Source organism: Equus quagga, chromosome 6 (genome assembly GCF_021613505.1).
Source record: "Equus quagga isolate Etosha38 chromosome 6, UCLA_HA_Equagga_1.0, whole genome shotgun sequence".
Classification (NCBI taxonomy): Eukaryota; Metazoa; Chordata; class Mammalia; order Perissodactyla; family Equidae; genus Equus; species Equus quagga.
This window is the reverse complement of record NC_060272.1, coordinates 14154344-14168801: the sequence shown is the minus strand read 5'-3', so window position 1 is coordinate 14168801 and position 14458 is coordinate 14154344. Positions and strand designations below refer to the sequence as shown.

General features: G+C 42.7%; 1 protein-coding gene and 1 long non-coding RNA gene across 4 annotated transcripts in view; one reads left to right on the top strand and one right to left on the bottom strand.

The window, feature by feature from the left end:
* Positions 1-902, bottom strand: part of LOC124240894 (uncharacterized) — a 30532-nt gene extending 29630 nt beyond the window's left edge. For all 3 annotated transcript variants that reach the window (XR_006889045.1, XR_006889044.1, XR_006889043.1), the window contains exon 1: positions 606-902. This is a non-coding gene — a long non-coding RNA (uncharacterized LOC124240894). The remainder of the gene's footprint in view (positions 1-605) is intronic.
* A 166-nt stretch (positions 903-1068) lies between these two features.
* UBAC2 (UBA domain containing 2) overlaps positions 1069-14458 on the top strand; it is a 161553-nt gene continuing 148163 nt past the window's right edge. Inside the window, exon 1 of the mRNA XM_046664105.1 lies at positions 1069-1199. Within this exon, the coding sequence (XP_046520061.1) occupies positions 1169-1199 (31 nt within the window). The 5' untranslated portion in view covers positions 1069-1168. The remainder of the gene's footprint in view (positions 1200-14458) is intronic.

Sequence of the window (14458 nt, the reverse complement as noted above, 5' to 3'; positions counted from 1 at the left end):
ATATGTAAAGTGTATTTCAAGATTGTGAACAAACTTTACAAACAGAACCTAAAAAAATAAAAGTCACATATACTTTTGCCTTATAGAAATTATCAATGTCAATATTCTTGCCCACTGGCACCCCTTCTTAAGGGCAGGGACTGTGTTTTATTGATCCACAAATTCCACATTTAGCACAATGCCTGGCCCTTATAAGCACTCAACAGGTTGTTTTTAAAAAAAGCACGCTGTACATAATTTTGCAGCCTGTCCTTTTCATTTAGCCTTGTAGTTGATCAATTTCCCCATACTATGTATTCTTTAACGACTGCGCAATTTAAAAGTTTTCAGGCTCAAACTCATTTAAAAAACCGTGACTTTGCTTTTAGCAAAGAGTAACGTCATTTTTCAATGGGGAAAACATTAAATGGCCTGGGCCCGGAAGGACGCGGGGGCAGAAGTGTGGGGAGCAGGGTCGCTCCCCACAGACTCGCCGCGCCGGGGACGGGTTGGGGTCCCGGAATAACGACGCTCGGCGCTTTGTGTGAGGATTACGTGCAGGACCAACGTGGGAAAACGGGGGCAGCCGCACCACCCCACTCCCCACGACGACCCCTTTCACCCACCGCGCGGCTTCTCGCCCTTGGCCGGACACCGGAACTCGACACGGTTCTCACTGTCAACAAACAGTCGGCGGTCGGGGGGAAGGGGGGACGCGTGGGGTGACGGCCCAGAAAGACTGAGCATGCGTGGAACGCGCCGCGCGTCCCGTCCGGGGAGAGGTTAGAGGTCATGAGGAATGGCCCCGCGCCGGCGTTCCAGAGGAATCCGCTGCCAGCGCGTCTGCACGGGGCGTGTGGGGGGCGCTGAGCACTAGTGTGCGGCTCCCACAAATTCCTCCCACGCCATCCCATTCCTTTTTCCCAAGGGCACCCGCGGCGTCGGCAAAACCGGGAGAGGCGGACCCTTCCCGTTGTGCACGCACTTCCCCTTCCCAGCAGGAAGGGAGCCCCGGACGGAGCCCGGCGCCTCACGGGCTGCGCGTGCGCTGTTCACAAGCGGCTCCTGGAGCTGAATCGAGTCTCGGGATTCGCCGCCCCGCCTGGAGTGCGCCTGCGCAGTCGCCGGGTGCCTCCACCTCCGTTTCCCCTCCCCGTCCTCCCGCGGGGGCTAAGGCTCCGGCGGGACCATGTTCACCAGCACCGGCTCCAGTGGGCTTTGTGAGTACCGGCCGCCGCCGTCCTGGCTGTCCCCTACATGCCATCTTGCGCACCTCCTTGAGGAGGCTGGGGCAGCGGGAACCCTCGGAGTTGCGGGAGATTTGGGGGCAGTCCTCCATCCCCGTTCCCGAGCCTTGGTGGTTCCTGCCCGTGAGGGGCAGCGGGCACCGCCCCCACCTCAGCCTGGCGGGGCCAGGGGGACTGAGTCCCGCCGCCAGCCCCGGCCCCCACCTGTGAGCCCCAGGTGCGATGCTCAGGTGTCCCAGTGGGCCGGGCAGTTAGGGCCGGGCTGGGTGCCCTGGTGTTCTGCCCCGGCCCCTTGCCCTCGGCGGCGCGTCTGCCGGGCTGAAAGAAGTGGCTGTCCCGGTGGAGGCGGTGCTGGACGCCTGCCCCTTCCTTGCTCCGTTGCTCCATTCATTTAGGCTACAGAGGACCGAACTGGCTCTCCCCCGGATGCAAGTCCCAATCTCTGCTTCAGGAGCTGACCCCTCAGTTTTCCTTAGATTTCTTTCTTTCTCAGTCTCCCTTAAGAGTTTTTAGACAAACAAAAAATGATTCAAGTACTTTAAAGTGGAAGGAAGTTGTTTGTTAAGAAAGTGCGGACATTACTGCAGACCGTTGCTGTGATATTCTACTTGAGTGTCAGTGGTGGTCAGCAGATAGAGGGCAGAGAAGTATATATAGCCTTTTAAACAGCTCTGTTTTTCTCTTTGAAGTTGTTTGACTTTTGGTTAGGCGGACTGTATGTTAACCAAACAGCACTGAGATTAGGCACTGATACAGCAACAGTGAACCATTGGAACAGCTGTAATTTTGCAATTGCTTGTCACTGTTAATACTTCTTTATACATGTGAAGTTAATCTTGCCCAAGTAAAGAAGCAGGTGACATTTCCAAATACTGAAGATCTGTTGTGAATGTTAGTAGAATACATGCCTTTGTCTGAGAGTTAGCATAGAGCCATAGGCATAATTGTAAACCTTCCTCGTTTCTCAACTTCTCAGGTTTTGAAGTGGGTTTAATATTCATGATTTCCCTTGTTTCATAATTAATTTGATTTATGGCATCTTTCAGGCATTGGCCTCAGAGTAGGTTACAATTACTACCTAATTAATCTTCCCCAAACTACCCTTTGGATAAAGAACATTATGAGTGTTGCAACTGAAAGTCAAGAAGGTGGTGTGGTTTTCCTGGGATCACACAGTGATTCATATACTGGTGGATATGAGATTAATGGTGGAATCTTTCCATTTAAGTTGGTCTTTCAGCATTTTGAGCTGCCCTTCCTTACTGACCAAAATACACATAAAAAATTACAAAGGCAAGAAAAATCTGTTATTGGTTACTATGCTATATTAGCCATTATATTGGCACAGTTTATTCAAATTTGACGTAGGATAACTCTGGGGATGGTAATACTTTATTATCTGTGGCACAGGGTGGATGAGTATTGACTTCTAAGAACCAAACTGCTGCCCAGGGAGAGGCCTAGGCCAGGGGCTCTCCTCAGCTGTCTTGCCCTGTTTCTAAAATAAGTGTATTTGCAGCTTAAGAGTTGATGGGATGACCGTTCCTCGGAAGGCTGTGTCTTATGTGTTCATTTAACAAACATTTTGAGCAGCTATTGTGGGCCGGAACCTGTGCTAGGCACTGGGAATGCAACGTTGAACAAGTGTTAATCCCAATGCTTACAGTGGATTTTAGGCACATGTTTCCCAGGACTGGTCTTTTGGCAAGTCTGGATAACTTTAAAACAGTTATCCTGTTTTAAAACTTTTGTTTGCAAGGCTACCCGCTGAGAGGGAAGTGATTTCCTTTAGATAGGAAGTGTGGCTCTTTGGTAAGTCAAAATTCTGATCCTGGGTAAGTCTCCTGAGGAAGAGTGAGCTGCCTACCCCTGCCCCCATGGCAAAAATCCCTGCTGTTTCCTACCACCTGCATATTTCCCCTGTTTTGTGACTGTAGTTAATGGTGTTTTAGTGTTACACTTGCTTTCCTCTCTCTCTCATTCGTTTGTTCATTCACCAGGTGTCTATTAAGTACCCATATAAGCCACACACTGTTCGTGTACAGAGGATAAAGTGGTAAATGGGGTAAAGGAGACCAGTATCAAATAAGTTAGCAAATAATGTGGTTTCACATAGCGATAAGTGTTATGAAGAAAATAAGAGGATAATGGCATAGACTGAGGTTATGGTGACCACTGCAAGCATGGTCAGGGAAGATATCTGAGAAGGTGACATTTGGGCTGAGACCCAAATGGTGTGAAGGAGCCAGCCAAGTAAGAGTTGTTGAAAAATGTGCTTTTTGCAAAGAGGGAACAGCAAGCGCAAAGACTCTGAAACAGGCACAGCAGGGCGTTTTGAAGTTGCTAAAGAAAGCCGATGTCGCCAGGGCGGTAAATCAAGGGAAAAGCATTTGTGACCATGTCTGAAATTATATTGCTGTCTGCTAAGTCTTGCAATTATGGCTGGATAAAAGTGCATGGGAATTGTGTTCATGACTTATTGTAGAGTCCTTGCTTATAGGCCAGTGCTACCAGTGCTAACTATGCATTGAGTAACAGCTGTATATTTATTACATTTATTAACAGGTGTTTCCATTATTTATTCACTTCACAGTATATTCACTGTGTAACAGTGGACTCAACCAACATTCGTTGCATGTCTAGTGTATTCCAGGTGTAGTTCTCACCCTTGAGGAGTTCAGTGTCTAGTGGGGAAATTTTTTTTAAAAGAAATTAAACAACAACTGAACTTGGTGCCGTGGGTTTATTGCAGGGGTGGGCTAGCAGGGGGAGAGTCACAGTTGTTAAATCAGACTTCTCAACATAGGCGATATTTGAGTGGACTTTTGAGGGACGAGTAAAAGTTTGTCAGACATACAATTAGGGAGAAGGCCTCTAGAGGGACAGAACCTGGCCAGGTCCTGGCAAAGAGGCGGGAGGTAATGACTTAGAGGGTTGTTGATTATGGCTGGAGTCAGCATTTCCTAAGAGGCGTGCAGTGAAATCAGTCCAAGGGCAGGTGAGAAGAGAACTGGGGACAGAACCTGATGAGGGAGAAGAGGAGGAGCCTGGGAAGAAGACTGAGGAGTGGCCAAGGCTCCTCCGCCTCGGGGTACAGACAGGAGTGAATGATAGAGCAAATTCCTGAGATGCAGCGGGCCCGTCTAGAGCACGGGTCAGGAATGCTTCACCTGGCCATGGGAGGGAGGATGGGAGATTGTTCTTGGTGATGAGAGCAGTGTTTTCCAAATGCTGCTTGTGTCCTGGCTAAAAATCAGCCATGGAGCTTTCTGAGTGTCCAGATTCCTGGGTCCTATCCCAGAGAGTCGGATTCAGAAGGGCTAATGTAGGGTTCAGAAGTCTGAATTTTAAAAGCATCGCCAGGAGATTCTAATAGACAGACAGATTTAGATCAAGGCAAGATGGTGGCCTGCAGGGGGGTAGGGAGAACAGTTAGAGTCTAGTGGGGAGATGCCGAAGACCCAGATTAAGGTATTAACAGTGAGAATGGGCAGGATAGAGAAGAAAGATTCTAAAGATGTGTAAGCAGGTAGGTTGTGTCAATAAAGCTTGTTGGATTGTGGGGGAGAAAGGAGTTGAAGGTGACTCTGGGTAGACAGATAGTGTTACCGTTCACTAAGATAGGGAATGCAGAGAAGAAGGAACTCATTTTGGGGGAGGACGAGTTCAATTCTGGACATGTTTAAAGTTGAGGGGTTTATAAAGTGCAGTTGGAGATACCAGGGGACATTTAGAGAGAGGGAGCTGGACTGGACGTGGTTAGGTGGGTGTTAGGCCATGGATGTGAATGAGGGCGTCAGGAGCAGTGAGTAGATTAGAAGGCTGTGGACAGAACTTTAGGCCGTTCCAATATTAATAAGGGATGGGTAGAGGAAGAGGAGACTGCAAAGTAGGCAGAGATGGGTGTTTCTTTGGGAGAAACCTGTCTTCCTCAGTCTGGTTTGATTTACCCTGATTTACCCTCTTTCATTGTAAACAAACTCCTGCAGCTTCTTCACTCTCTCTCGTCACAATGACTCTGATTGCCAGACTCTTGATCCCCTTGTTGTCTCGAGTTTACAGCTCATTTTGGGCACCTTCCATATCCAGTCTGGAACGCAAGTTGTGCTCACTTCAAAACTCTCGGAGGCCTGGTACTGCCATCCTGCTTTCCTCATCTAGCCAGACCCCCAACCTTGTATTAATTTATGGTGTCTAATCTGAGCTGAGTTGCTGGAACCACTGCTCAGTTATGTTTCTTGGATTCGGTCATGTCCGTATGCTGTTCCTTCATCCCTATCCTCAGGACTGTTCCAGTCTCCACCCATTCCACTCTTGCCTATCCAAAAACTAAGGCTATCACCTGGGCAGGCCGTGCCCTGACTTGTGTCTACACCTGAACAGTTGGTAAAGACTTCCCAGTGTAGGCGATAGCTGAGCTAATTTTTGAGGGATGGCTAAAAGTTTGTCAGGCATGCAAACTTTGTTCCTTTCCCCCAATCTAGAAGGATGAAGCACCCTTCTCCTAAGAGGCCCACCCTCCATCTATTCTTAACTTGTTCTTTGCTGCCTTTTCTAACGACACTTCTTCATTCTTTCTGGGAGAATGAGCCTGGCACGTACTTAAAGCTGATGCTTTCTCCTGTGGGTGCCCAGTGGGCTCCTCAGAGACTCCCAGAGTACTTCAGATCCCTTATCTGTGGAAAGGAGGTAATATTATCTATTTTATTGGGTTGTTATGAAGATTAAAAGAGTTAATATGTGTAAAGCTTCTAGAATTTTGCCATAGTAAATACTCAGTCAGAGTTAAGTACTTTTAACTGGATCCTTCTTCTGAGTCTATCCTTAAATGTACAAAAGCATAACCACCGCATCCATTAACCTTATCCTGTACTTTCCCAACTGCTGACCACTTTCTTTCTTCTTCCCAGCCGACCTTCTGGAGAGATGCCTTCACTTTTTTCCTTCCTCATTTCCCCTCACTCCTCAGCCCTCTGCAGTTTATCAGCTCTTCTTTGCTGGTCACCCCTGTGGCATGTTCTCTGTTCTGTGCAGCCGCTGCTGCCCCACCGCTCCACTAAAACTGCTCTGGATCAGCCAACCATGGGCTTCCACGCCAACGGATCTAATGGGTGCTTCTCAGTCCTTATCTTAGTGGAATGTTCTCTTGCGTTGGCCTTGATGAACACTTCTCTCTAAAATTCTTTACTCCTTGACTTTTGTTTTTAAATTCCATACTTCCCTGGCTCTCTTCATACCTCCTGACCTCATCTACTTAGATTTTTTTCATATCCTCTACTGCATTTGGCATAAATGGGGTATGGATCACTTTAAGGAGGGAAGTTTCAGGGGGTCATTAAGGCCCAGACCTGCTTTTGTTGAGGTAAGGAGTGAAGCAGAGGTGGAGAGTACACTGTAGGGATAGGCAGTGGGGTGAATCTAAGGGAGAAAGCTGAATTCAGCCCTTTGGAGACTCAGATGCTGGTCAGTGCCCAGGGTGTCATGCTAACTAAAATTCACACAGCACTGAGGTGGGAACCAGTGAGAAATACAGTTTTCAATTGAGCTGAAACTTTTCCTTGAGTGAACTGTTTTTTTTTTTTTTTTTTAAAGATTTTATTTTTTGCCTTTTTCTCCCCAAAGCCCCCCCCGGTACATAGTTGCATATTCTTCGTTGTCGGTCCTTCTAGTTGTGGTATGTGGGACGCTGCCTCAGCGTGGTCTGGTGAGCAGTGCCATGTCCGCGCCCAGGATTCGAACCAACGAAACACTGGGCCGCCTGCTGCGGAGCGCGCAAACTTAACCACTCGGCCACGGGGCCAGCCCCGAGTGAAACCGTTTTTGATTCAAAAGGTTAGTTAGGGAGTCTGGAGTCAGATGCAGTTAGGGAAGTTTGATGAACCCAAGGTCCAGTGGTGTCTCCTGTGGGAAGGACGTTCATCTCGCTCTAGAGATGGGCGAGCCATAAAGACTGGTGGGGTCCTTCAAGGTCCCCAGCTTCATTTCAGTATTTAGGGTCTTCAGTATTCATGTTCCTGAATCCTCTGTCCCCAGCATAAATGCTGAAATGGACACCTCCAGAAATTACCACTGCACGGTAATTGTGTTCTCGGGAAGGGACAAACCATGTTCTTGCTGACATATTCTTTCTTGAGGTATATATTCAGTATGTTGAATGCAAAACTTATGGGAAATGTTCAAAATAAATCTTCATTTTTGTCTCTCACCATCTCTTTAAAATGTACTTGGATTGGAAAGCTTTTTGCCTTTATGAAAATGTGTCAGGCCTTAAAAATGACTTTTTATTCACTCTTCAAGTTATTGATTCAACAACCATTTAATGAGCACTCCGGCGAGCCAGCCACTCTTCTAGGTGCTCAGAATTCAGTAGTAAATAAAAACCAAAAGGCACATTCAAATAGCAGTAATCTTAGGTAACAGAAGTCACAAAACATAGGCTCAATTTAAAAATTAAAAGTTTCCAGTTCAAGATATTAATCAAGACTCCAGTCTTCACTCAAAGATAAGACTTTTTCTCCCTCCTCCCAGTTAAGACTTGTAGTTGGCAACCACTTTCTGTGAGAGAAAGGGGTGTGGTTGGTTTCTGCTCCTTTTCTGTTCCCCCTGACCCTCAGATTTCCTGTTTTGACCTTACCGGGTTCTAGATGGGGTGGAGTGGAGGAGGGAGGAATGGTGAGGAACTAGGCTAGTTCTCATGTGGCTCTCTGAGCCAGGCACGTGGTTAAAGCTGACTCTGCCCTGTGGGCTCTCGAAGATTCCTGTGCTGGCTACCTGCTGACCTGGGAGGATGCATCTTTATGTTGGTGGGCTTTGTTTGGTGACTCTTCCTTAGCTCCTAGGAACTTAGGTCCACTTACGGTTTCCTCCTTCTGGGGTCCTTTTGGCCTTATTGAGGGTGATGTTAGACTGAACCAAAGATGACCCCACTGCTGACTCTTGTATGTGGTCCACCTCTGCTCTGCTGGAATTGCTTATTCTTTGCCTGGGTTGTGCGTTTTGATCTCAGTGATCAACATGGCTTCTCCTCCTTCTGCTCTCTAGAAATCTGCTGTGCCCTGCCCTCTGGGGTCCCATATTTAGCTCACTGAATAGGCTCATTGAGCCCCCGACTCGGCTTGAATGTGAGGGTGTGGTTGTACTCACAGCACTGCCACGGTTCACTCCACAAAATTCCTCTCTTCGCAGCAGAGAATCTCCCCCTTCCATTCACTCTTTTTATATCATCATTGGACTGAGAGGAGTCTGAGAGTCATGGGGCTGCTTTTGATTCGTTTTCTTTGTAAATTCTGCATTTTGGTGTGGAGCCTCCTGTTGTATCAGCAACCCTTAGTGGAAACTCCAATTTTATCATCTTTTTTCACTTGGGTTTCTATTTTGTGGGCCAAGAATCAGTTGGCTGGCCTCTCTAAAGTTGACTTGAGGATTTATATATTTCTGCTCTAATTTCATTCTTTGTCACAGTAAAGGATTAACTCAGCAGGCCTGAGTTGCCCAAGCTGTGCATAGTTGCCTTTAATACTTGACTCTGTGGATAAGCTATTTCCCACATTTCTTCAGTTTTAGGGAATGTATCTTTGAAACTCTCAAGGAATATAGTAATTATTCAAGAATTTTAACTGAGAAGGAAAGACAGAAAAGTAGAAAAGGACAAGCTTGAGGGAGGATGCTTTTTTAAAAAAATTTTTATTGAGTTGATAGGTTACAATCTTGTGAAATTTGAGTTGTACATTATTGTTTGTCAGTTGTGTTGTAGGTGCACCCCTTCACCCTTTGTGCCCACCCCCCACCCCCCTTTCCCCTGGTAGCCACTAATCTGTTCTCTTTGTGTACATTTTTAAATTCCTCATATGAGTGGAGTCATACAGAGATTGTCCTTCTCTATCTGGCTTATTTCACTTAACATAATTCCCTCAAGGTCCATCCATGTTGTTGCAAATAGGACGATTTTGTTCTTTTTTACAGCTGAGTAGTATTCCATTGTATATACATACATACATACGTATATATATATATATATATATATATATGTACACCACATCTTCTTTATCCAATCATCTGTTGATGGGCACTTAGGTTGCTTCCACGTCTTGGCTATTGTAAGTAATGCTGCAATGAACATTGAGGTGCATAGGACTTTTGAAATTGCTGACTTCAAGTTCTTTGGATAGATACCCAGTAGTGGGAGAGCTGGGTCATATGGTAGTTCTATTTTTAATTTTTTGAGGAATCTCCATACTGTTTTCCATAGTGGCTGCACCAGTTTGCATTCCCACCAGCAGAGTATGAGGGTTCCTTTTTCTCCACAACCTCTTCAACGTTTGTTACTATTAGTTTTAGATATTTTTGTCATTCTAATGGGTGTAAGGTGATATCTTAGTGTAGTTTTGATTTGCATTTCCCTGATGATCAGCGATGATGAACATCTTTTCGTGTGCCTATTGGCCATCCATGTATCTTCTTTGGAGAAATGTCTGTTCATGTCTCCAGCCCATTTCTTGGTCAGGTGGTTTGATTTTTTGTTGTTGAGTTGTATGAGTTCTTTATATATTATGGATATTAAGCCTTTGTCAGATGTATGACTTGCAAATATTTTTTCCCAGTTAGTGGGTTGCTTTTTGGTTTCAATCCTGTTTTCATTTGCCTTGAAGTAGCTCTTTAGTCTGATGAAGTCCCATTTGTTTATTCTTTCTATTGTTTCCCTTCTCTGAGAAGACATGGTGTCTGAAAAGATCCTTTTAATACTGATGTCAAAGAGTATACTGCCTACATTTTCTTCTAGAAGCCTTATGGTTTCAGGTCTCACCTTTAGGTCTTTGATCCATTTTGAGTTTATTTTGGTGAATGGTGAGAAAGAATGGTCAATTTTCATTCTTTTACATGTGGCTTTCCAGCTTTCCCAGCACCATTTGTTGAAAAGACTTTCTTTTCTCCATTGTATCCCCTTAGCTCCTTTGTCGAAGATAAGCTGTCCATAGATGTGTGGTTTTATTTCTGGGCTTTCAATTCTGTTCCATTGATCTGTGCACCTGTTTTTGTACTCGTACCATGCTGTTTTGATTACTGTATCTTTGTAGTATGTTTTGAAGTCAGGGATTGTGATGCCTCCAGTTTTGTTCTTTTTTCTCAGGATTGCTTTAACAATTCGGGGTCTTTTGTTGCCCCATATGAATTTTAGGATTCTTTGTTCTAATTCTGTAAAGAATGTCATTGGGATTCTGATTGGGACAGTGCTGAATCTGTAGATTGCTTTAGGTAGAATGGACATTTTAATTATGTTTATTCTTCCAATCCATGTACATGGAATGTCTTTCCATCTCTTTATGTCGTCATCCATTTCTTTCAGAAAGGTTGAGGGAGGATGCTTTTAAAAAGTTTCTTTTCAGTCTAAAAGTAAGATTAACCACATTATAGAAAGTTTGGAAGATAGAGAAAAACCACTGTTAGCATTTCAGTTAATTTTCTTCATCTTTTTTTCCCGTACACATTTAAGCTCTTGTTTTAAATGAGCTGATTTTGTTATTATAAAATGAATACATTTACATCAAAGAAAATTCTGAAATATGGAAAAGCAGTAGGGAGAAATAAAAATAGCATTTATTGATATCTTGAGGTTATACTTTTTCCAGTGCAAAAATGAATATCCAAATAATTAAAAATAAATTTATCACATTTGAATACTATTTTGTAACTTGCTTTTATTGCACACAACAGACTCTTAAAATGTAATCATAATGGCTATGTGTGTATTCTGCCTTTTTGCACTCTGCTTTTTTCTCCTTTGTTGTAGGCATTTCCTCAGTATGCTATTCTTGCAGAATTAGGTTGGTGTTTCCATCCTTTTATTTTATTGTAGGAATGCTGAGAGCTTCTTAATTTTGATGCTCTTGGAAGTGAAAGAAGATTAAATAAAGAGTATTATCTTATAACTTTTGATACATACTGCCAAATTCCAGCCTCAGAGGATGATACTTATAACTTTACCAGTAATTTAAGGGAGAAAAGCTTGCTTTACTTAAATTATTACATTTAATTTCCACGTTAACTCTAAGTAGTGTTAGTCTTCTTTTTCCACAAATGAGTATGTTGAGGCTCAGAACATAATATGTTTCGGATTACACAGCTAGTATGTGGAAGAGTGAGCATTTGAACCCAGGTTTGCCCGCCTCCAAAGTCTGTGCTCTTTCCACTGTGACATGCCACGTTAAAGGGACTAAACTGCTGGAAATTTAGTCCCTTTAAGGAAAATGGCTAGGAGCAGTGGCAATATAACTTCTAAGCCTTAGGAACAACATCCGGGAAAAAGAATCAGAATCTAAATGAGAGTTCTACATATCTCTATATAATTTCTTACAATTTTTCAATCTACAGCTAAGTGTGAGTTATTGTTAGTTTTACTTATGTAATAGTTACTATAACTGTAAATTTTACTTACGTAACACTTACTACCAGGCACTGTTCGAAGCAGTTTCCATGTAGTAACTCATGTGAATTACATGAACAACCCTGTGAGCTAGGTAGGGTTATTCTTCCCTATTTGCAGGTGAGGAAGCTGAGGCCCACACTTTTCAGTAACTGTCCCAAGATCACACAGCTCGTGAGGAGCAGGACTAGAGTTTGAACCCAAACAGTCAGGCTCTGTATTCTGTGTTCTGAACAAATGCACACCTCTGCTTTTCAGACTTAGAGAAGTTTATTTACGTTTGTCTCTCTTGACCACTGGGATATTCGTAGGCCAATGATGAAGGTCGTAGCTCAGGTTAGCAGTGGAGCTTCTTTCCCCATGACTGGAAACTGCATTTCTGTGTCCTGGCAAGTCGCTCCTCGTTCCTCCCTGTGTGACCGCTGCAGCTGCTGACTCATGTGCTCCACCGAGTTCCTTCTGATGGCTTTCCATCCACCGGTCTCCCTCTTTCTTCCTAAATCAGAACAAGATCCAGTTTTACTTTCAGTAGAGATGTTTTGTGTCCTAATTAGGATCTTTTCGTAGTAGCTAATGCACTATTTAATTCTATCGTGTATTTTTCTCTTTCCCTTCTCTTCCCTTATTAGTCAAGTTATTGTCTTCCTTCTCCAACTTTCTCCATTCTAAACTTGTCTTAATATCAGTTTCACTAATGAAGGTGGAACCTACCTTAAATCAAGGTACTTTAAAAATGCATTTCTATAGAATATTAATAAGTACAGCCTGATAAAGAATATCTTGTAAATAATTTACTCCAGCAGTTTTGAAGTGTGCTTTGTGGAACAGTGGTACTGTGAGGGGCTCCTTAAGTTTTTTTTTAAATTAAAAAATTGTTTTTATATTTAAACCAAAAATTGTATTGTTCAGTTTATTTTACTTTTTACAGCTTTATTGAGATATAATTGACAAAAATTTTATATATTTACATTGTATGTGATTTTTTTTGTTGAGGAAGCTTGACCCTGAGCTAACATCTGTTGCCGATCTTCCTCTTTTTCTTACTTGAGGAAGATTGTTCCTGAGCTAACATCTGTGCCAATCCTCCTCTATTTTGTATGTGGGACTCTGTCAAGCTATGGCTTGATGAGCAGTGTATATGTCCGTGCTAGGGATCCAAACCTGCAAGCCCTGGGCTGCCAAGTGGAGCATGTGATCTTAACCACTACACCACTGGGCTATCTATCCCCTGGCTGTTAACATTTTTCAAAGCAAAATTGGGCCTATATACAGTTTCATATTCCTTTTTCTTTTAACCTTCTTAAATGAATTTGCACTATGTCGTTAAGAGTGTTCAAAGCTGACTTTTAACATAGTTTTTGTTTTGCCTTACTACAACATTGAAACATGCTTGCTGCTAAAAAATTAGAAAAGCACACAAATACATAATATAGAGATGACTAGTCCCATGTAATTACTCTCCCACCTAAATAACCATCACTGATAGTTGAGTGCTCAGTCTTGTAGACTTTTTCCATGCAAGCGCTTACCTATGCATCCTTCCTCTTGGAGACACACTTACATATACATGCATACACATGTGTACATGGTGTACACAGAAGTGGCATTTGAGCATATATTTTGTTGTGTTTTCCCAATGTTATCTTAGATAGAGAATCGTGACTTTGAAGGATTATAACATGTTTTCATATTGAAGTATTTTTCTTCAGTCTTTTCCCATTTAAACAATGTTGTGGTGAACATCTTTATAACTAGGTTATTGATCACATCTTTGACTTCATCCTAAAGAAATGATCACAAATGTGGAATTACAGGAAAGAATAGGAACATTTTAAAGCTCATGATCTGTGTTGCCACATCCTTCTAGAAAGGTTGTAGCGCTTGACACTTCTCGGCAGTTTAGGATCCTGTCTTTCTCACCAAAGTCTTGTTAGCAGTTGAGCACTTTAACTTAAAATTATTTTTGCCAGTTGAGAGGTTAAAAAATGGCATTTCATTGTTGAGTTAATCTGCATTTCTTTGAATGCCTGGGAAGGTGAACTTTTTTCCCCTTTCATAATTATTATCTATTTTAGTATATTTTTTATACTGATTTGACTGTTTGTGTCCCTTACCCATTTTTCTTCTCTTGAAGTATTAGTTTTGTTTTGTTTTCTTAATTTGTAAAAGCCCCTTAAGGGTGTTAACTTTTGTCTTGGTGTGTGTTGCAGATATTTTAACCACTTTTCAGTTGCTTTTTAATTTTAATCATGAAGTTTTTTCATATAAAAATTTTTCTTTCATGAATAAGTCATTAAAATAAAGGGATTTATTAGCTCATAAATTTTATTTGGCCAAATTCATTCTTTTCTTTATCAAGTCCTAGGCCTCCTGAGATCTGTTAAATATTCATCTAACATTTTTTGTGTCTTATTTTGTCTAATTATGCAGATAATATATACTCCTCGTACAAAGTCAAACAACGCAGAAGAAGAGAAAGTGAAATTTTCCCTTCTCCTCAATCCCAACAACACTTTGGAGGATATTCTTGTAGATTGTTTTTCCCCATGAATCCAGTATGTGTGTGTCTACTTAATATAAGAGTAATCTATGCAAATGGTAAAAATGTTTAAATAAGGATATAATATGAATTCTCACTGGGAGTGACCATTTTTAAATTCTTTTTTTTTTTTTGCTGCTTCTAGTATAGCTACTATTACAGCTTTAAATGATGTATTTTATGCGTCTGTTGATTTATCAATTACTGGTTCTGTTTATGGATTCCCCATAATGAAAGAGGAGGAATTTGCATACCTCCAACCTCTCCTTCATC